The sequence below is a fragment of the Mercenaria mercenaria genome, chromosome 5, assembly GCF_021730395.1.
Source record: "Mercenaria mercenaria strain notata chromosome 5, MADL_Memer_1, whole genome shotgun sequence".
In the NCBI taxonomy this organism is placed as follows: Eukaryota; Metazoa; Mollusca; class Bivalvia; order Venerida; family Veneridae; genus Mercenaria; species Mercenaria mercenaria.
In genome coordinates, this window is record NC_069365.1 from 47,134,880 (window position 1) to 47,157,500 (window position 22,621).

General features: G+C 36.8%; 1 protein-coding gene and 1 non-coding gene across 2 annotated transcripts; both read left to right on the forward strand.

Annotated features, from left to right (window-relative positions):
* Positions 1-6,534: 6,534 nt before the first annotated feature.
* Positions 6,535-6,606, forward strand: Trnai-uau (transfer RNA isoleucine (anticodon UAU)). The gene has a single exon. It is a non-coding gene; the product is annotated as a tRNA-Ile (tRNA).
* Positions 6,607-13,971: 7,365 nt separating this feature from the next.
* Positions 13,972-21,627, forward strand: LOC123558971 (putative inactive carboxylesterase 4). The gene is made up of 10 exons (XM_045350797.2): positions 13,972-14,317; positions 14,921-14,990; positions 15,598-15,748; positions 16,615-16,800; positions 17,116-17,309; positions 18,122-18,269; positions 18,827-18,996; positions 19,760-19,889; positions 20,028-20,211; positions 20,929-21,627. Exons 1-8 carry the CDS (start codon positions 14,007-14,009, stop codon positions 19,805-19,807), a joined length of 1,278 nt encoding a protein of 425 aa, XP_045206732.2. The 5' UTR covers positions 13,972-14,006; the 3' UTR covers positions 19,808-19,889; positions 20,028-20,211; positions 20,929-21,627.
* The last annotated feature ends 994 nt before the right edge of the window (positions 21,628-22,621 follow it).

The following is a 22,621-nucleotide window of genomic DNA, read 5'->3' on the forward strand; positions in this document are numbered from 1 at the left end:
GGCGTTCCATAGAAAAACGTGATTGACGGGGACATTGCTTGTTTATTAGGAAATTGTGATTGACAGAATTTTATTTTAATTTTCGAAATATGTTTGCCATGTATCAATTTAATCCTGACAATTGTTTTAATATCAGTTGCTTTGATCTGGTATTATGCACTATGTCAATATTTTGCCTGTCCATGGGGGGGGGGTGGGGGGGGGGGCGGGCTGACCCAGGGGAATTTGACATTTCAAAAATTTTGTTGTCTAAATCCCCACCCTAGAGACAACCTTTTCTGTCCAAATCCCACCCTAGAGCCTGGTTGGTACATCAAATGTTAGTCAAATTCCCGCCTGTCGGGAATGGTCTTCTGTCTAAAGTCCCGTGTATGCCCGCCGCTTCCCCGGGCGGGCAAAATATTGACAGGTGCATTAAGACCTTCCTGCTTTGATAGATCGATGAAGTCGCATCAAGATAAACATATCCTTAAGTAGTTTTCTTCTTTGTAAATAACCTTAAATGGTATGATAAATACCTGGCTTTAAAAGTCTTTGCGTAGCATTCAGAAAGTGTAGAATTATTACGTAAATAACTTAAACATTCAATGAGTGCCACTCAAAGACCAGGTTTTGCGAAACGAGAAAGACAACCACAGAAAGTATGTTAAGGAATTCGTAAATCAAACAGTCCCTTATTTTACTTTCCTCAGTGACTGGGTAAATTTAAAAAAAAATCACTTACCTAAAAAAAAAGCGAAAACTTGTAGCTTCAACATTGTCACACAAAGGTCCTCGTCGTATCGCAAATGTGTTTGTTTTGTTATCTTATTTAAACATTTTTTTAAAATGCCGTCAGCCAACATTACCTCAATCACAAAGTTTAATTATTTAAAGATTTTTATCTACTTTTTATGAATACTGAAAAAAATATACTTTAGCAATTATTTTATTTCGAACAAACTAATAAAGCTTGAGTCGTGCCTATTCTAATTAGCAATAATGTTTATGACGCGTTTGATTACGTTTTTAATGTCTATCCGCTAATAGAAATGTTGGATAAAATTTATTCATTGTGTTTAAAGAAGTATTTATTTATGACCCACTCATGTAGTCTGTGAAATATGTAAAAAGGCCTCCTACTGCGATAGTCACCCGGTAAAAAAAGAAGGAACTATTGATTTTCTGCGTTTGTAACGCAGTAAAAAGAGAATGAAGTACTAACATCAGCTCCAATGATACTGGTTATTTTTTATATTGTACCTCAGTCAAGTATGGAATTCCATAAACGACAGCGTCCTGCTTACTGCCTACTGCTTACAGCGTCCTGCTTACTGACTACTGCTAACAGCGTCCTGCTTACTGCCTACTGCGTCCTGTTTACTACTTCAACGTCCTGCTTACTGCTTACTTCCTACTGCTTACTGTGTATATTTATCGTGTCAAGAGGACACACATTTGTAACTCTGTGAAGGATGACTGAATTACGAAGCTGTTTACTTAAAATTCTACTTTTGTTTCCCATTTTACTGTAGTTCTTTGAAAAGTTGAGCGTAGCTCTTGCGGACAAACAAACTATCTTCTTAATTATATTGGCACCGTTCAGTATGGGGCGCGTCACTGGAAAAGGGGCACTCAATCTGTGACATTTGCAAATACATGTAGGCACAGACCTAGACGAGCAACCTGCTGTTCGCTTTCAAAGCCTATTGCAATTAGAGAAACCATTAACGAACAGCATGGATTCTGACCAGACTGCGCGGATGCGCAGGCTGGTCTGGATCCATGCTGGTCTCAAACCCACTATGTTGGTTTTCTCATGGCGCGGCTCATTTAAGTATATAGTTCGGCTGAAATGTGCTTTTTAGTCAAAAGAAAAACACCGTTTTCCTATTTCAGGCTTATTCAATTCCTTGATTCCTCAAAGTGGCTGTGCGCTCAGTCCATGGGCTATATACCGCCCGCCGCATAAGATTCAGACCTACACCAAGTCCATGGCAAGGTCTGTTGGTTGTACGGCAAGCACCTCCAGTGATATGATTGCCTGTCGTCGCTCAAAAGATACAAACCTGTCTGTGGGCATAAAGGATGAGGTATGTAGGCATAAAACACATTTTATCTTGGTAAAACAGAAATGGTGTTTGTTTGTTTGTTTCTTATGGTTTTGTTGTTGTTGTTGTTGTTGTTTTGTCAGTGTGTAAGATGCGCTGTGTTGTGCGAGTAAAAACACCTATTTTTTGTACATTGAATTAAAGGCACTGACCCCAAGAGTTGGCTAAAATAATATTTCTTTCAAATTGAAGTTTGGTCATATTATGAACATTAGAATATGATTTTTTGTTTCTAAAATATTTTAAAAATTCCAAATGAAGAAAAAACATGACCGCGTCGGGAATCGAACCCGGACCGCCGCGGCAATAAAAACATTTTCCCGTCGTCGTAACCAATAGTGCCTAGCTGAAGTAGTGAATAATGACCTCCAAATATAGATATTTATAATCGAGACTGTTTACCTGGAGTAAAAGCGTGACAAACGCTTTTCGATTTTCATCGTAAAAAGTAGTAAAAGCAGCAAATTCTCATTGCTTCCGTAAATAAAGTTTGTCAATAATTAAGTTTTAAAGCCTTCTTAAGAAATATAGCATTTATTTCAAGATATCTGAAAAAAATAATTTTTTGTTGTCGAACGATCTGGAGGCCAGTCGCTTTAAACCAGAAATATGATTCTGTATTTTATACAATAACATATTACATTTTCAGTTTAATGATAATATTGTAGACGCATAACAGTATTATGAAATGCCTAGCGGGAATTGACGTCATTTGTTCAGATGTTGAAAAACAGTAAACAGTAGGCAATTAAGAGTGCATATAAGAAGAAAAAGACTAAAAGTGAATAAATTGTCACTTCACTTTTGTATGGTGGTTGATTTCGTGAGTTTGAACAGTGCCTACGGAAGCTTAGAAGGACCTTCAGTTGTGAGAAAATGTTTTCACAAGTGCCGAAAATTAAGGCGAGATCCCTAAAACTTTAAGGTTTTTTCGCGTTGAAATTTCCGCATTGGTTCGAACTTTTCAAACAACTTGATTTGAATCTTCGTACAAAGACAGAAAGATTTTATTTTTCGTATTATTATTGTCGAGAAGTTGTACTTAATTACATCGCGGAAAAATCTTTGCGCGATATTGATAAGATATTTGCCTTTCTCGCCAAAAATACTCGCATTGAAGTAATTTATTTCTAACATCTCGACTTCAGCTTACTGCAATGAAAAACACTTTTAACATTTCGTACATTTCTTATCGACATGGTTTCCAATTCATCTTTCAAAATAAGTCACACGTTCCATATTGAGTGTCTCTATACCTTAATATAACGTTACATTTGCTTTTTATCCTTCCCACAGGGGTATGGATAAACTGCGTTGTCCGTCCGTCCGTCGTCCGTGTTTCAGTCCGGTTGGAGTCTTATCAGAGATATGTCACTGTTTGGAGTATTTAAAATAAAATATGGTAGAAATGTTAATTGCTAGTAGGAAATGCCACCTTGCAAGTTTCAGTCAGATTGTCTGTGAAAGACGATGTTTATCGCCCTTAGTACATCTATATATAGTACAAATTTAGTGTTTTTATTCCAATTTCCGTCCGTCCAAAGCCATACCTAAAATATGGTTTAGACTATTTTTATGAAACTTGGTAGCAATGTAAACTGAGGTAAGGAAATGCGATCATGCAAGTTTCAGTCAAATGAAACGAGTTAATGCCCCTTGTACTTATATACATATATTACTTATATAGAGTTTTATTGTCTTTCTATCCACCTGGAACCATATCTAAGACATTGTAAGGGGTATTTCAATAAAACGTGGTAATAATTTTGACTGCCACTGGTAAATGCGGCACTGCACCAGAATAGTGCCCATAGTACTTGTATAATGTTTACTATATATGACATTTCTTTGCAAATGGGATGTTGCAACCAAGTTTTGTACATATCAAACTTTCTTGACTGAGGTACGCGTTCTGATCACTGGGGTCAATGACAATGTCACCGTTACTAAATATAGAAAACTTATTTTCTCACAAAAATTAGATAAGCAGACCAAATCTGCTAGCTGTGTTGCCTTAAAAAAAGAGCAACGTATATTTGAGTGGAATTTGGTACCTTGGGTCAAGGTCACTGTTATTAAATTATAGGCAAAGGATTCAGTCAAAAATCGGAAGCATGGAAATCTACATTGTAAAGCCCGAATTCTCGATTTTCATTAAACCAATCCTGAAAAATCTTTGACCTGATTATTATAATTAACATATTATAAAACAAGAGCCGTCACAGGAGACAGCGCTCTTGCTAATTTCGATGCTGGATAGTGACTTGGAGCACATTTGAGGAAGCTGGAGCTGTCACTGGAGTGTTTAATGACTCTAATCAGGATGAAGCTTAAGCTTGTGTCAAATGTATTTAGTAATAATAGATATAGAGATAGAGTATCAAAACATTAGATAAGTATAAAAGGGACATAATTCTTGGAATATTTCTGCAAGAGTAATGCCCCATGTTTCATATCATGTGACTAATAATGTGGAATAACTACTTTAAGTTTGAATCACTGAGATAGAGCAAAAGTGCATCACAACTTTAACCTGAAATTCTAAGTAAAAAGGGGGCATAACTCATAATATACCGGTGTAAATGCTATTGACCTTATGACATATGATGTAGGTGATGATGTGGAACAACCATTTTAAGTTTGAATCAAATCCATTTAGTGACAAAAGAGTTACGATGAAAAAGCTTTAAAATTAAACTAAAGTTCTAAACAAAAAGGGGGCATAATTTATGAATATATGGTGTAATGGTTATGGCCCTTATGTCATATGGTGTTGGTGATGATGTGAATCAACTATTTTAAGTTTGAATCAAATACGTTTGGTACTAACAGAGATAGAATGACAGTGCATCAAACCTGAAATTTTAAGTATAAAGGTAGATCATTTCATAAATCATTGGGGCAAGTGTTATGGCCCTTGTGTTAAATGATGTGGATAATGATGTGGAACAATTGTTGTTAGTGTTTTTAATCAAACTCTTTCTATAATAACAAAGATACGATGGAAATGCATCAAAATCAACCTAAAATCCTTAGTAAAAAGCGGGCATGTTTCACGAACAATTTGTGCCAGAGTTATTGACCTTGTGTCATATGATGTGGGTGAGTATGAAATGGGTGATGATGTGAACAATTTTTTTAAGTTTGAATCAGATCGTTTTTATTAAATTTAGATAGAAAGTGCACAAAAACTTTAAACTGAAATTCTGAGTAAAAAGGGGGTAATTCATGAACTATTGGTGCGAGAGATATGACCTTTGTGCCATATGATGTGGGTGATGATGAGAAAAACTATTTATGGTTGAAGTATTCCATCAAGTAATTACAGAGATAAAAAAGAAAGTACATTAAAACTTTAACCAAGGTGTGTTTGCGAAAGGCCGGATCGAGTAAGATAGATAAAACTTATACAAATAAGGAAGCCGACGTAGATGCAGACAAATGGATGATTGTAAGAACCTTATCTATTCTCTGAAACTAATTGATGAGGTACACTTTGTTCAGAGGCAGCTAAAACATACATTCTGAGAAAACAGTCTTATGCACGTGGTCATGTAACCGTATAACGTCTTCGCAGTTACTTTCAAAGAAGTATTTGAGATGCCACTTCCAAAAATAATGTCGACAAAAATACGCGAAATGCAAAAAGTTTTATTTCGGCATCGTGAAATATTTAAGACGTCATCACCAAAACATATCTAGCCATCTCATAAAAATTATTCCAACATGTTTATTCAGAGCTAATTGTCGATATAAAAATATACGAAATGACAAAAGATTTTTTCTTTGCAACTAAATTTAAATCGTGTTGATGGAAAAATATACTACAGTGCGAGCATTTTAATGCGAGAAAACCATAAAGTTTTAGGCATCTCGTCTTAGTTTTCTGTACTTGTGAAAACATTTTCTCACAACTGAAGGCCCTTCTAAGCTTCCGTAAGTGCCAGACTAACGCGCAACTACAACAAATACCTTATTTGTCGTATCAGCGTGCTTATTTGCCGTTCTGGCGTGTTGGCACTGTTCAAACGCGCTAACACACCAACAAATCAACACGCTAAAACGACAAATTAACGCGCCGATATAAATACCGTATTTGTCGTACTGAAGCGCTAGTTTGTCGGTGCTCTTCGAACCCATCAACTCGCCAACACACCAAAAGCACAAATAAGCGCACCGATGCGTCAGAAAGGTATCCAGTCTGACTAAAGTACGTCTCCAAATAACGCTACGCACATTGGACCTGAAGACGTGTTATTGATAGCCTCGTTCTGACGACCCTTCCGCTAGCCAATCAGAGCCTTAATTACAACATCTTGTATGTGAAAGTAGAAGTTTAAAAAATCTATATTTAGCCTGGGGTTTTCATGTTTATTATGACGGCCACATCATGACATGTCACGGTACGGACTTGGTCACGTAAAGGGAGAATATGTGTCTGTCAGCCAGTTAGCTCAGTCGGTAGAGTACTCGCCCTATAAGCGAGGTGTCCCGGGTTCGAGCCCCGGACTAAATGCACATTTTTCTCACCCTGTGACATTCTACGATATTTTGATGGTTCAGCCAAATGCTTGTTGATACGAGTCGTCTGACTGGTTCAAATAAAAATAGATTTGCGAAAATAAAAGTAGCAATATCGGAAATCCAAAATATACAGAAGATGAATGTGAGTGGGTCATTCTCAGATCTTCATTTAGAAAATCAAGCACTTTAGTCAGATTGAAAAGGTATCTGGCGTAGTAGCGTCTTTCATCTTTGGATGTAAGTCACGTTTCAGCTATACCACCCGTGTTCTTTATTAAGGTAGTATCTGGATAGAACCCCAATGTTAGTCGCTCTATCTTACCGACATATTCAAGGGGGTTATTCGATCTACTCCTTACCATGGAAAAAAAATGGCGGCCAAAACTGAAAATGTGAGTTTTTCTTACTTTTTTGCTTTTTCAAGGATGTCTAGACAATACCACATGTTTATCAACCTGCTCCACTGTTTTCTCCATCTACCGGTACCTTTCACTTTGGAAACAGCACTTTAATTTGTCTGGAATGCTGGTCATGAAATTCGAATCGATGGAAAATTCTCAGGTAAACACGGGATAAGGAATAGTGCGACTTGCAAAAATGGTCTTTTTACCTAATATACCGCAGGTTGTTAGCTATTTTTCTGATTTGAAGGAATATTTCCACATACTTATCTAATACTGTTGGTTTTGAGCAGATCACAGTTCGGATTTTCAAGGAAACACAATTTTTGTCCGATGGTAAGGAACAGTGTGCGAAAATTAGAAGATAAGGTGCAGTGCATTTTTTTCAAACGGATTTTACAGTTTTCATTCATCGTTTCTGAGATAACCAATTGACATTTCTCTACCATGTAATAATTAAAAAGGTCTGAATCGTGACCCAGGCTGTTAAACTACACTAATATTGTAGATGAACCATAGTGTAAACCCTCCTATCATTAAAAATCGTAAATGACGAACAATCAAGTGTTCCTTATCGTGGTTGTTTAAAAATAGGCTCCAGAAGCAAATTAAACATACTATAATTCCAATGAATATGTGTTTATACTTGTTACCTAATGTCGATTGGATTTATCATATCCATAATCCAAAAATGTACAAAAGACAATTTAAAATGATACATACGTTACTGACGCCATGCGCAAGTTTTATACAAAAATTCACAACGCTTGACCGCTTTTATAGTTAATGACGGATTTTTTAGTAAATGCAAAGAATACATGTTCCCTAATTATTAATAACTGCAACATAATATGTATGTTTGTGTTACTACGATTCCTAAACAATAAAACAGATATGACGCCGATGAAGGAATACTTAGGTTATGGATCTATCCTACTATGAATATATGAGCTTGACATATAAAGAAGCGTTTTTATGTCTTTAAAGGTTATTTCTAGTTTTGTTTCAACTACATGTTATAACATTTGATACAAGATATACTTAGTAGTGATATATTTTTCTCTTAAACTTTCCTTATGTAAAAATTCCACTTTCTATGATACAAACGTTACCTTTATTCTAAGACACTGAAAATCACAGCAGTTCATGTTGAACTAAGAGTAGTTTTTTATGCCAAAACAGTGTATGCATTTTCAATACATCTATCTTTTGTCTATTATGAAGCAGAGGTCCTTCTTAATTTAATAGTATAAGAAATGGCAAAATGATACATGATCGATACAAACGTTACCAATCTTATTTAAAATAACATAAACAAGAAAGTGTCACTCAGTTTTAATTGACAGTGTCACCAGTTTGTATCGTCTACGTCGTTAGATGCAGATTTCACACAGGTAAAGTCGCACATTTGTCCTTGAAGATGTGTTTTCTTTTTCTGTTCAATGGGCTCCGCTGGTAATGTTCGGTTTAAATAGGAAGCTTAAAGTAAAACCTATTTGGGATTATGACAATTATATCTTTTTTTGTTTCAATTAAATTTATGTTGTGTACATATTGAGTACGCCATAAACACAGTACAAATTATTGATACATACGTTACGTATGGTAACGTATGTATCCTTTCATGCCTGATATATTACTGACAGTCCTTTTTATACAACATGAGGCTTCTTTTATTTTTTGAAGTCAAGGTTCCAAGATAATACGCTCAGGCGTTTTAATTTGCTAAAAAAAATTGTTTTTATCACTATTTTTGTTTAAAACACGTCATGCAAATTCTATTTTTAAAATCTGATAATATATGCTTTAATATTAATTTCTTGTTAAAAAGGTTTTGTTTACAGAACTGGTCGTATGTCATTGTGTTTTTATCATAAAGATACATGTTTAACATTTTTTTGAATACAAAATGAATCGAAACAGCATACCCCGTGGTACCCATAGAACAGTGATCGGTAACATATGTATCAATACATAGGTTATTGGTGTATGTGTGCGTATATCAGTAATAATAACTCACTGTTGACTTGTGGTGGGTTGCACATCAGGTTAACATTATTGTAACATCAAGGGCTAAAATCTGAAAGGTGTATCGAGAATGTGAGAAGGCTAAAGACAGTGCGCTACTTTACAAAGAGAGAATCAGACAGTGAAACTATTACCTCCCTGCTAATTAAATCCTTGGGCAAACAGAAAAGTGGGGAGAGAAAATAAGAAAAACAAAACGAGAAACGGACTTCGAGACTTCGAAAATAAAGTACTTTTTCACAAGAAATGTATAATATGACATTATACATTCCCTGTGAAAATGTACCATGTTTCTTTCGGAGTATCGAGAGTCTGTTTCTTGGTTTGTTGAATAGGCTTTGGTTGTTCGGGCGCAGGCTTAACTGTTTTTACTAAGAACGTATGCCACCTTATATTACTTTATTTTCGTTTCTATAGCTAAATGGTAAAAGAGCTAGCTTTAATTACTGTTAAGGTAAAAATCTGCAAGTAAAAGGGCATAAAGTTTTGTTCCAACCGTGATATATCTTGAAGTATTTTTACAAGACTGTTAATATATTTGAAAAAGTCTTTACAGTAAAGACAGACTTAATAGAACTGTTAACCCTGAACGAAATTTTATATGTAGAATTGTTGGTTTTTGTTGGTGCTTGGTTCATGAATGTGGTTGTACTCAAATAAAATTATCTTTTCTTCATTATTTGGAAAAGTTCTGACACGGTGACTTGTGGTTACATTTAATTTTTAATATTAGAATAAGTACTTTTTCTTTGTGCATGTCATTATATACAGCTTAATGTTGTGTGATTCATGGATTCAATGACAAAAGCACTTGTTATAAGGACTGCCACCTTACAAATATACAAGAGAACGAGATTATCAAAGCCGCCTTTGAAAATACGAATAATTAATTTGACAATCGTAAGAAATAATTAATTTGAATAAATAAGTATTTGTGCTTTTGATTTACAATGTCCGGCTTCAATTTGATGGCAATCTTGAACACAAATTTTGATGCCCGAAAATGAATTTATTCGTTAATTTGGGATACATACGTTACCATCAGCATATTTCGAATCAGATTGTAACCAAGATTGTATAGTCATATTATGCATAAGATTAGGCTGATTATATGTCAACGGTTTTACTACAAAAGTATAACCACAGTATTTGTTGTTAAAAAGTATTATTGTAAAGTTGCATGTTTTATGTTTTGACAAGTTTAATATGTGTTATTGATGATTGACATAAATGTTTCCAAGAAAGGCTTGATAATTAAATGTTCTTAAATTCGTAAAACAAATTGTATGTTAAGTAGGTTTAACTTTCAATGTTTTTTAAGACAAAAAAAATAATATTTCAACATTTTTGTAAGGCAATTGCTTGTTATTAATGACTGGGCGCTATACCAAATAGAAAGTTATAAATACTTTAAGTTAAATGTTGGCGAGGGATACTATATTAAATACTTGCTAAACTTTTGGCTTTCAGTACATCACGTGTCTGATAGACAGGCGGACACCTTTTAAATCTTATTACATTTAGCAAGAGATAGTTATAAATGATCACCAAAATATTATTGTAACAGAATTTTACTTGATTGTCTCTGAAAAGACCGAAGTAAAAAGTTGTTTGAAGAAGTGAACTGCACCTTATCCTCTTATTATCGTACACTGTTCCTTACCATCAGACAAAAAACTGTGTAATTTAAGATAACGACTTTTAATCGGCTCAAGACTAACCATGATGGAAATATATATTGATTCTTTTCTTCTAATCAGAAAAACAACTCACAATTATTTGAATTATAAGGACAAAAGACCATTTTTGCTAATCGCACTATTCCTTATCCCGTGTTTTCCGGAGGATTTTCCATCGATTCAAATCCCATGACCAGCATTCCAGACAAACTACAGCACTGTTTCCAATGTTAAAGGTACCGATAGATAGAAAAAACAGTGGAGCAGGTTGATAGGCATGTGCCATGGTCTAGAAATCCTTAAAAAAGGTAAAAAGTCAGAAAAACTCACATTTTCAGTCTTGGCCGCCATTTTGTTTTGGTGGTAAGGAGTAGATCGAATACCCCCCTTGATATTTAAGATATTAAAGTTATATCATTCTTAACCTCATTCATACGAAATCTTTGAATATCAAGTATTATTTCTGAAAGACCTTTTTTCTATGCAAACTTTCAACAGTCGCCCTCGATGATTTCGCCATTTGCTTCACATGCTGATGACTATTATATACATGACTTATCGGAAGTTATGCTGGAGCGTGTGACTACTTCGACCATATCAACGTTATGAATTGATGTTTCAGAAGACTTCGGTACGGTAGAGCATTTTTGTTTTTTATCAATACCGTATCAAGATTGATGCAAATAAAGTATGTTTACATTGTTGAAGTAACGAAAAGAGTATATGAGATTTAGGAACACGCGACTGAAATCTGATTGATCTTCTACATTCTGACCTTCTGACAAGAATTAAATATGAAGAAGCTTCGTTAGTTATCGTGACAAAGCAAAACAATAGGTCAAGGAGGAAGTTCCACTTAACAAGGATTGTGCACGTTTAGATTGCGTTCAAAGAGGCTGAATATTTCAAGTAGTATCGCTATGTATTTCAAGCTTTTTGAAGTGTCACTATAGAATTTGTACCAGGAATTGCCCTTTTCCGCTGGTCGCGTGATGATTTAGTTGGGTTTTTTTTCAGTGTTGGTGTAGCATTGTTTCGCTCGAAGAACGATGGACGATAGAATACTCTTGTTTTGGAAGGAGGTGCCGTCATCTTATCCTTTCAAGACTACAGATAAATATATGCTCGTCTGGTCTTTCAGAAGCTCGTAAATACGTGTGTGTATTATTGGTATAACGTTGTTTCCAAATAATTGCTTTAGCTACAGATGAACTCTGATTATGGCTACGTTGTACTTGTTCACTGTCTGATCTAACATGCAGTGCACAGGTTCCATAACTCTACTTGGCATTTTTACAGAATTATGCCACTTTTTCGATTTAGCAGTTTTTGGATAAGTTTTTGTATGTAAGCTGGTATCGTCCACTGTGATGAGCTGGCATGCATTCTACAGGTTCCATAACTCTGTATTGTATTTTTACTAAATTGTTCCCCTTTTTCAACTTTTATATTAATTCAATTGACAAGGCTGTTGAATAGTTGAGCGTTGCTGTCCTCCGACAGCTCTTGTTGAACTGTATTGTCATCGGGGATGAAATGCTGGCTCATTATGCTGAGCCTGAAACAAAAGCTCAGTCCAAGCTGTTGCAAGGAGCCGGTTCCCAACCTCACAGGAGGTTTAAGCTGTCTCCCTATGCTGGTAAGGTTATATCTGTTGCTTTTTGGGATTCACGTGAAATAATACTGGCTCATTTCATGCCAAATGGTCAATCTGTGACTGCTAGATATTATTCAGGAGTAATTAAAAAAAAAACTCGAAGAAAAACTGAAAGAGTTGCGTCTCAAGCTAGCCCAGAACAATGTCTTTCTTTTGTATGACAATGCCCCCATCTACAGTAGAACTTATCAACTGCTTCAAGTGGCAATTGCTGTCCCACCCTCCGTACAGCCAAGACCTTGCCTCCTGCGACTTTTATTTGTTTCCAGAACTGAAGAAGAGGCTCGCTGAAAAAAAAATGAGACCAGGACAGCTTTGATTTCAGATGAAATCAGTATCTCAGCAGTAGTTCTACTTTATGGTTTGCAGGGAATACATAAGCTCACACGAAGATGGCAAAAGTGAATACATGTAGTTGGGGGAATACTTAAATATTCTTGAAAAATATTGGACAGTTTGGGGGAATACTTAAATATTCTTGAAAAATATTGGACAGTTTTTGAGAAAAAGCAAAAAGTCCAGATATTTTCCGACCACCCTTGTACATCTGTCATCTTTTAAAATGTTACTATTAAGAAGAAAGTGAGTTTTATGTTGTTTTATTTTAACACTATGTTGAGTTTTGAGTCATATCGATACAATTTAGGTCATATGGCAACTAGTCTACCTTTTGTTGGTGGAGGAAGACCCCCAGGTGCCACTCCGGGCTATTTTTTTTTTCAGGCATTCGATTCGAACCACCGACCTTCCGTAAACTAGCTGTATGGCTTCCTCCCATGAAGAATTCTACACACCGAACCCACGTCGGTGAGGAACAAGTAATTCGAAGTCACTTCTCGGTAAGAGAGTAAATTATGTATAGTGTATATTTACGCATTATATAGAATCACAGTTCGGACTGGTACCACTGAAACTATTTTGTGGCCTACATTTCATATATGTTTTCCGGCATCACTTTAATGAGCACGATACGCATGCTCTGAAATGGGTCAAAGATAATGCAATACATTTCCATGGAGACTCTGACAGAATAACAATAGCTCGTCAGTGTGCTGTAGGAGTAAGTATTTCACTCGCTGGCAAGAGGTGTTTTGGTTTTCTATGCCACTGTATTATAAGCCCTTTTTATCACGTTTACTGACGCGTCAGTTTAGATTATTTTGTGAATAATGTAATTGTTTGAGAGGTTTTCTTTGCTATAAAATGACGCTGCAAGCCTCATGTCGATGAAATTTCGATTCCTGAATCTTGCTGAAAATGATTTCTGTAACACTCTCTTGAATATTTCAAACATAAACTCTGTACTAGTCCAGTTGAATTCAGCAGTGTACTTTCCTCTTTATTTCATACATAATAAAAAATGATGGAAAAACAAATATACACATATTTTAACTGTTAATTAGAAACATTTCCAGATTGTTTTACATTAAGTTCATATTTTTCTCTGAGGATACATTTGTTAATGTTATATGTGTGCGTTATCAAGTAAGGTCATGAGAATATATGTGCTTCTTTATTAAATGTGGAAAGTCGTAACAGCCAATCATCCGACATAGTTCCTTATCATTTCTTTTATCGTCTCTATACAAAATAAGCACAAAGACAATACATCACATTTAACTTTATAATGAAATTTAAACACATACCGTTATATACAATATTGTGGATTTTAGAAGTTCTGGGCAGTGCTGTAGGAAATATTATCGTGTCAACAAAAAGCGGTGATGTAGCTGGATATACTTTAGACATCCAGGGTCACAACTCTGTCGGTAGCCAGGTCACAAGTTTGAACATATTTTTAGGCATACCATACGCCGAACCACCGGTTGGAAAACTGCGATTTGCAAGACCTGTTTCGAAACGGCCGTGGTCTCCGACGCGCCTGGATGCGCTCAGGTTTTCGCCAGCATGTCCGCAACCTGTATGGTTTCTTAGAAGGTGAGTGTTTATATACGATTGTCAAATTTGTCTGATTCTTGTTTGAATGTATTTTGTGTGTTCTTATTAATTTTCGTTAGTATGCCACTGAATTAAAAAAAAAAGTTTTTAATACAATTAACCTTTAGCCTACTCCATGGCGGCAAGTGATTCTGCCTTTGCGACCAATGCAGACCAAGATCAGCCTGCACATCCGATCATGGTCTGCACTGTTCGCCATTCAGTCAGTATCCTTTTGGTAAGCACCCCTTTTTAACAGTTAATGGTATAGTCCAAAGTGATTCTGCCTTTGCGACCAGTGCAGACCAAGATCAGCCTGCACATCCGATCATGGTCTGCACTGTTCGCCATTCAGTCAGTCATCTTTTTGGTAAGCACCCCTCTTAACAGTTAATGGTACATTCCAAATTGAAAGATGGAGAAGATCATTGTAGAAAGGTAGCAGGGTAAGGGTTAAATACTGGTAGTTATCTCCTAATTTCCAGGAAGATTGTTGGAAAACTTTTTTTTTTAAATTATCTGCATTTTTGGTTTGACAAGTATGAGGATTTTTTTTACATTTTATAAGAGAAACGTTTCAGGAAATTATTGTTACCGTTTTAGATACAGTTTCTTACCAACTTACAACAATACAGATGAAGATTGTTTGTATCTCAACATCTATGCACCACACGTAAGTAACATTTCTGTCAATACATCATTACAGTATCTACATAAGAAATGAAATGAGCCGTGCCATGAGAAAACCAATATAGTGGGTATGCGACCAGCATGGATCCAGACCAGCCTGCGCATCCGCGAAGTCTGGTCAGGCTCCATGCTGTTCGCTTTTAAAGCCCTTTGGAATTGAAGAAACTGTTAGCGAACAGCATGGATCCTGACCAGACTGCGCGGATGCGCAGGCTGGTCTGGATCCATGCTGGTCGCATACCCACTATGTTGGTTTTCTCATGGCACGGCTCAAATAAATAAGAGTAGATATATTAACCTATGACTTCGATTTACAGAGAGAACATTTAGAGAAATAAATAAAAACCGTTCTTTGCGGGAGCATTCTATTTACAATCATTGTAAATAGTAGTTTGTCCAACTGCAATTATACTGAATGAAATATACAGTTACCCTAGCTTTAGTACAAATGAACCATCAAATGTATCATGTTCAATGGTGTACCTTGTTTGCATTGAAGAACCTTCAGGCAAGGTTAAAAAAAAAACAACAACAAAGAACATGTACTTTAAGCGCTTTCGTTATGGGACACAAAAAACCGTTCTTTTCAGAACTCGGCGGATCCTGACTTAAAGTATCCAGTACTGATCTGGATCCACGGAGGATCATACAAATATGGGTCTGGTGCTGAATACGATGGACGAATTCTTGCACAAGAAGGTGTCGTTGTCGTCACAATAAACTACCGTGTGGGAATTATGGGTATACGTTTGATTCAATGCCTCTATTTTTAAAGAGTTTCTATGTAAGACATGCTAAATATATGTGTATATGCGGGGAATTATCCACTGGTGATTCTGCTCACTGCTTTTCATTGTCATCATCAGTGTTCACTGTATACATTTCGTTGAAATTTCGAAAGATAGAAAAATATGACAAAGAATTGTTGCTTTTCACTTCCAAACGTTTTGTTTAATTATTATGTTGTAAAGAACGACAACTCTTTTCTTGTTGGTGGTGAAAAAACTTAGGTGCCACTTCGGGCATTTGTTCAGGCATGTGAAGGCCCTGGGTAGAATCCACCCCGGTGAGGGGCAAGTGATTCAAAGTCAATGACCTTGACCACTCAGCCAAGGAGGCCCCTTATTTTAACAAAGTAGATATCAAACTGATGCTTTTCAAGCATATGGTACAGTATATTTATACGCGTTCTAAGTGGCCTCTGTGGCCGAGTGGTTAGGGTCGCTGTCATCAAACCACTTGACCATCATAGATGTGGGTTCAAGCCTCACTCGGGGCGCTGAATTCTTCATGTAATGGAGTCATCTAGCTAGCTTACGGAAGGTCGGTGGTTCTACGCGGGTGCCGGCCTGTGATGAAAATGCACGGAGGGGCACCTGGGGTCTTCCTCCACCGTCAAAGCTGGAGAGTCGCCATATGACCTATTACTATGTCGGTGCGACGTTAAACCCAACAAAAAAAATATACCCATTCTGTTAATCACAGGTAGGATTAGTGGTACTGAAATTATTTTGTTACCTACATTTTGTAAATGTTTTCCAAAAGTTTTAGAGAAACAGCGCTTCAATGAATACGGAACGCATTGCCTTCTACTACATTTTATTCAGGGTTTCTATCAACTGACGACGATGTGGCTCCCGGAAACTATGGTCTGTTAGACCAGCTAATGGCACTGAAATGGGTCAAAGATAATGCTGTACATTTCCATGGAGACCCTGACAGAATCACAATTGCTGGTCAGAGTGCTGGTGGTGGGAGTGTTTCACTGCACATGTTCTCTCCGTTGGCAAAAGGTGTTTTAGTTTTCTATGTCACTATCGTTATAGACCCTTATAAATATCGCTTACTGACGCATCAGTTTAGATTTTTTTGTTGAATTAGTCAATCGTTTGAACGGTCTTCTTTACTAGAAAACTGTCGCTGCAACCGTCATGTCGATGAAAATTTGATTCCTGTATTCTGGTGAAAATGATTTCTGTAATACTCTGGAATATTTCAAAACAAAGAACACTCATACATGTAATTATACACAAGTGAAATTCAAACTTGTTTCTCATACATGCTAATATTGCTTTTCAAACAAGCGAAAGACATTTTTCACATTTCAGGCTTATTCAATTCCATGATTCCTCAAAGTGGCTGTGCGCTCAGTCCATGGGCTATATACCGCCCGCCGCATAAGATTCAGACCTACACACAGTCCATAGCAATGTCTGTTGGTTGTACCGCAAGCACCTCCAGTGATATGATTGCCTGTCTTCGCTCAAAGGATGCAAATCTGCTTGTGGACACAAAGGTTGAGGTATGTAGAAATAAAATGCGTTTTATTTTGGTAGAGTAGAAATACTGTTGTTTGTTGTTGTTTTCAAGATTTCGTAATACATGTTTGATTTAACGATAATGTGGTGTACGCACATGAATTGCCCAGCGGGAACAATTGTTAATTGTTTTAAACCGAACTGACGTATTTTGCTCAGTGTATTTAGCAATGTAAAAAGTACGTATTTAAAGAAAATGAATAAAAGCGAATAAAAGCAATTAAATTCTCCTTTGAGATATTTTGAATCTAATTGGACATTTTTTATCCAATATAAGAATAAAAAGACGTCCCAGCATCCATTTTGGGTCCGTTAACTGCAAACTCTCCACTTAACCCTTATCCCGCTAAATTTCTATAATGAACTTGTCCATCTTTCAATTTGGACAGTACCGTTAACTGTTTAAAGGTGTGCTTAACAAAAGATACTGACTGAATGGCGAACAGTGCAGATCATGATCTACACTGGTCACAAAGGCAGAATGAGTCGTGTCCAGCATGATTAGGGTTAAAGGATTTTCATCTTTGGGTGTAAGTCACGTATAAACAGTTTAGGTGATGTGACATTACAGATATCCATTCGTGTTATTGACTAAGGTAGAACCTGAACCTCTGTTTTTCCGCATATCTAGCGCCGATTGTCTAATACAAAGTCGTACAACTCACCGTCATATTAAAGTTTAACTTATCAAATTTGTATTCTTCTAAAATAGAATTACAGCCCTAATTTATGTGATGTCTTTGAATCTAATGCATTTCTATAAGACCTACTTTTTTTATTTCTGTTTTAACAACAGGCGCTCCCGATGATTTCGACATTTGCTCCACGTGTTGATGGCTTTTATATACACGACTTACCGGAAGTTTTGCTGGAACGTGGGGACTATCTCCACCATATCAACGTTATGAATGGATTTCTACCAAATGAAGTTTCAGAAGACTATGGTACGGTCGAGCATTTTTCTTTTTGATTATTTTTTTATATTGTTGAAGTAACAAAAATAGCCTAAGAGATTTAAAAACACGCGGCTAAAATTTGATAGCTAGGCTACATTCTTATCGAAAATAAAGAAATTTCATTTGTTATCATTATAAATAAAATTATGGGGTAGATCTAGTTGTTGGAATCCATTCAGAAAGAAGTTCGACTTGAAAGACTGTATAAGTTTAGGTTGATTTCAAAAAGGCAGAATATATATACTGTGTAATGTAGTTTCGCTATGCATTTCAGGATTTAGCTTTACTATTTTTAGCCGCGCCATGAGAAAATCAACATATTGGGTTTGCGACCAGCGTGGATCCAGACCAGCCTGCGCATCCACATGATGTTCGCTAACGGTTTCTCTAATTGCAGTAGGCTTTAAAAGCGAACAGCATGGATCCTGACCAGACTGCGCGGATTCGCAGGCTGGTCTGGATCCATGCTGGTCGCAAACCCACTATGTTGGTTTTCTCATGGCACGGCTCATTTTTAAAGTATCACGTGTCTGTTTCATCTATAGAATCTGAACCGGGAATTGCCCATGGATTGACAAGATCTCACTTAGAGCAGTTGTTCTATATAAAGAGCAGACGGTATCTGGCCAACGCTGCCGATATGTACTCCGCCTTGAAATGCGCGTATCCGCCTGGCAACAAGAACACTGCACTCAATAGGGACCATCTAATAAATGTAACAGGTTACTTTATGGTAGAAGAAGACATTCCATCTGCCTTGTTTTACTGAAGATACACCGTTTTACAAACTAGTGAAAAGTGGAACAAGTCATTCCAAACATTTTCGCGTTAAATCCCAAAGTAACAAGGCACATTGAAACCTATCTAATCCGAAATACCCGAAAATTGAATTCTTTCCTAGGTCCGGAATTAGTTCTTGCGATTGAAGGGAACTTAAATAACCAGAAATACTTCCTCCGGTCTCAAGACTGTCAAGTTTACAGGAGATCAAATGTGTTGAGTTAGTTTGTTCTTGGTTAGTTTTCGAGTAAAGATAGGGTTTAAGATGCATGGATCTATGGCTGTGTTTGGGGTGTAAATCTACCCTTACCTTTTTTATCTTTTATAGTTAAGCACTGTTCCGCACGTAAACTTTACGTAAAAAAGGTAAATGGATGTACGGGTGTTTTGGAAAGAGTGCGCTGTCATTTTATACTGTCAAACCAGTTGATAAGGACTTCTGAAAAATTGAAAATAAGTACAGCTTTTGAAGAATAACAAATACATTTATCCTGTTCTACAAACAGGAAGATGAAATTGTGATTTTTCAATGAAGGTAACAATGCAGAAAAATTGTTGGCCTATTATCCGTTTTTTTACGACTGTGTAACTTATTACTGTGTAGAAAATGCTCGTCTGGTCTTTCAGAAATTTGTAAGTAAATATTTTTTTTTATATCTTACGTTTTGTTTTTCTCCAAATAATTGCTTTTGATACAGATGAACTCGGATTATGGCTACGTTGTACCGCATATCAAACTATCTTAGACGTTGTCGACAAAAGGAGAAAACGTATGGTTATACGAGTTCACATACAGGTCGCCCAATACGTTAAAGGAAAATTGGATAGGTAAACACTTTATAATCGCATATTAGTGCAATTTTATTGTAAACCATTTAACATTTTTCTCAATTATAAATTTGATTTTAGCGCTTCGTTTATAGCAGAGATGGCATTTACTTACATTTTAATAGAAATTTGTTATAGGAGTTCCGCACGCAGAAGAGCTGTACTACCAATTTGGCGCTCCGTTCTTTGACGTCACACCTTGTCCAGGCTCACGCGCCGTCACGTGTCCTGTCACCTGGGGTAATTACCAACCGTGGGCACTTGGCGATAAACAAGTCAGTCTCGAAACAATGAAATTGTGGGCAGATTTTGTAAGGCTTAGGTTAGTATTTCATGAACTTATTGAAGGGAAGTACAGTATATATCAGAAATACTAGTAAGTCCAATGTCGAAGACGTACTGCAAAATGATGGTTCTTTTCACTGAAACCTGCATATGACATTGGTACGATATTCAGTAGATATTAGACATCTATAGTCGGAAACAATACACGGCCGATGCAATGTCAAATATCGGTCCAATATCGGCCTGCTTGCTGGGTAGTAACATGAAAAAGGCACATAAACCGTACAACTGTACTGAACAAGAGAAACGGATGTGTGAAATGCAGTTTAAAGTGAATGCGCCTTGCATCTATCAGCCCGGATACGTATTGTCGACACCACATTTGATAGTTAAAGATTCTGTATTTATGTACACGCTGATCACGCGCCATTTTACTGTATCCTTTTATAAGCTTATCCTTGATTGGAAACTTCAAAGAACGCCTACACCTAACACCTCTAGAAATTGGAGCCGTGGCATCCACTTTCTCCAGGCTGATCGTCAATTTGTTCGTCTTTATCTAAACTTTAGTATGAAAATATGCGTACTAATATGCTATATTTCAAGAGGATTACACTGAATGTGCTTTTCGGCCATCAAATGCACGTAGCTGTAATAATAACTCACAACATTTTTTTTACAGCAGGTGCAGTTTGGTACATATTTTGTATTGGTTTACACCTTTGTGACATTATTCTATACTTTTTTCTCACAGGAACAGTAGCACAGTATTTCCTTCTGCTGGAGGGAAATCTCAAAACTGGGTGCAGTTCTTGCCAGGTGATAATCTCCTGAACATAAATACAACCATAACAGAAGAACATCTCCGAAGATCCAGCGGTGTTCGATTCTGGTCAAGTTTCAACTACCTTAACCTCACAGAGCCTGAGCCTGTACCGGATGTCTGCCATTCTAAATCCGGTATACTTGTAGGAAAATAAAATTAAGATAATTTAGACATTTACTTTTTTTGAAAATATTGGGCTCAACGCCAGGTAATAAGGTATACGCTCCTCTTTAACCAACCGGACACCCGTCCAGAGACAGTATCATACGCTTCAGCTATAACCAACAAAACCTTGACCTTTGACCTACTAACCCCAAAAACAGTAGGGGTCATCTACTTCATAAGAAGACACCCGTCTAGAGACACATCATACGCAAATGGTCACCTCAGAATTACTGTTCTTCAGCTATAACCAACAAAATGGTTTCCATTCAAAACGTCCCGACTGACAGCGGCGAGGGGCAAGTATATAATCGTTTATTTTACGTTATCAGTTATACTTTGTTACTTGGAATCTTTTGGCATTACCGCTCTATTTATTCATATACGCTCTATTCATTCATATAAGAACACATATAAAAAGACACCGCGCACAGTCACAGATACCTTAAACAATCTGAAATTGAACTCTTTGTGATTTGTATAATCGTTTATTTTACGTTATCAGTTATACTTTGTTACTTGGAACCTTTTGGCATTACCGCTCTATTTATTCATATACGCTCTATTCATTCATATAAGAACACATATAAAAAGACACCGCGCAAAGTCACAGATACCTTAAACAATCTGAAATTGAACTCTTTGTGATTTGTGATCTAGAAGTGTGTGTGTGTGTGTGTGTGTGTGTGTGTGTCAACGTCTTTTTCAACAATTTTATATAGTCATATAAACGACGGTGTCTACTTGTAGCAGTGAGCACAATGCCCAACTTTATAGTGCTGCCTCACTGGAATATCACGCCGTAGACACGTGGCATGATACCACACCCAGTCACATTATACTGACACCGGGCTGACCAGTCCTAGCACTATCCCCTTAATGCTGAGCGCCAAGCGAGGAAGCTGCCAGTACCGTTTTTTACGTCTTTGGTATGACGCGACCATGATCGAACCCACGACCTCCCGCACTCGAAGCGGACGCTCTACCACTAGGCTACCGAGGCGGTTTTTGTGATCTCGAAGACTATTTGGTAGACTTACCTTATTTCATAAAATGATTAATAATCATGCTGTTACTAATCCTAAACACGGTTTCCACGGCTCTATTACGAATGTTTAATACAACTAGAACTGTTACAATCCTTTGTAGTCAGCACGAAACTCGCCCGGTTGAAGTCAATACTGACTGCAGCGATGATAAACTCAAAATAATGATTGAAGATACATTGTGTACTTGCTTTTGTTGTGTTTTCACCCATACTAACTACTCGGAGTAGTCTCCATTCTGTACACAACCATGAATACATGTTAAAATGGCAGGTTAGGAACTCGAGGTTTCAGGTTTTAACGCATTTTATGTCATGCTTTTCTGGACGAACCAAGTAGTTAATGAAGCCCTGGTTGCTTTTACAGATAAGGATCGTACGTCAGCCTTTACAACAGGAGAATTTTGAAGTTGA

Bases quoted from the DNA above. Each gene is read 5' to 3' on its own strand.
- LOC123558971 (XM_045350797.2), top strand. From the start codon at position 14,007: ATGAAATTTAAACACATACCGTTATATACAATATTGTGGATTTTAGAA. The intron at 14,991-15,597 runs GTAAGTAACATT...CGTTCTTTTCAG, and splicing joins TCAACATCTATGCACCACAC to AACTCGGCGGATCCTGACTT. The intron at 18,270-18,826 runs GTACGGTCGAGC...TTTCATCTATAG, and splicing joins TGAAGTTTCAGAAGACTATG to AATCTGAACCGGGAATTGCC.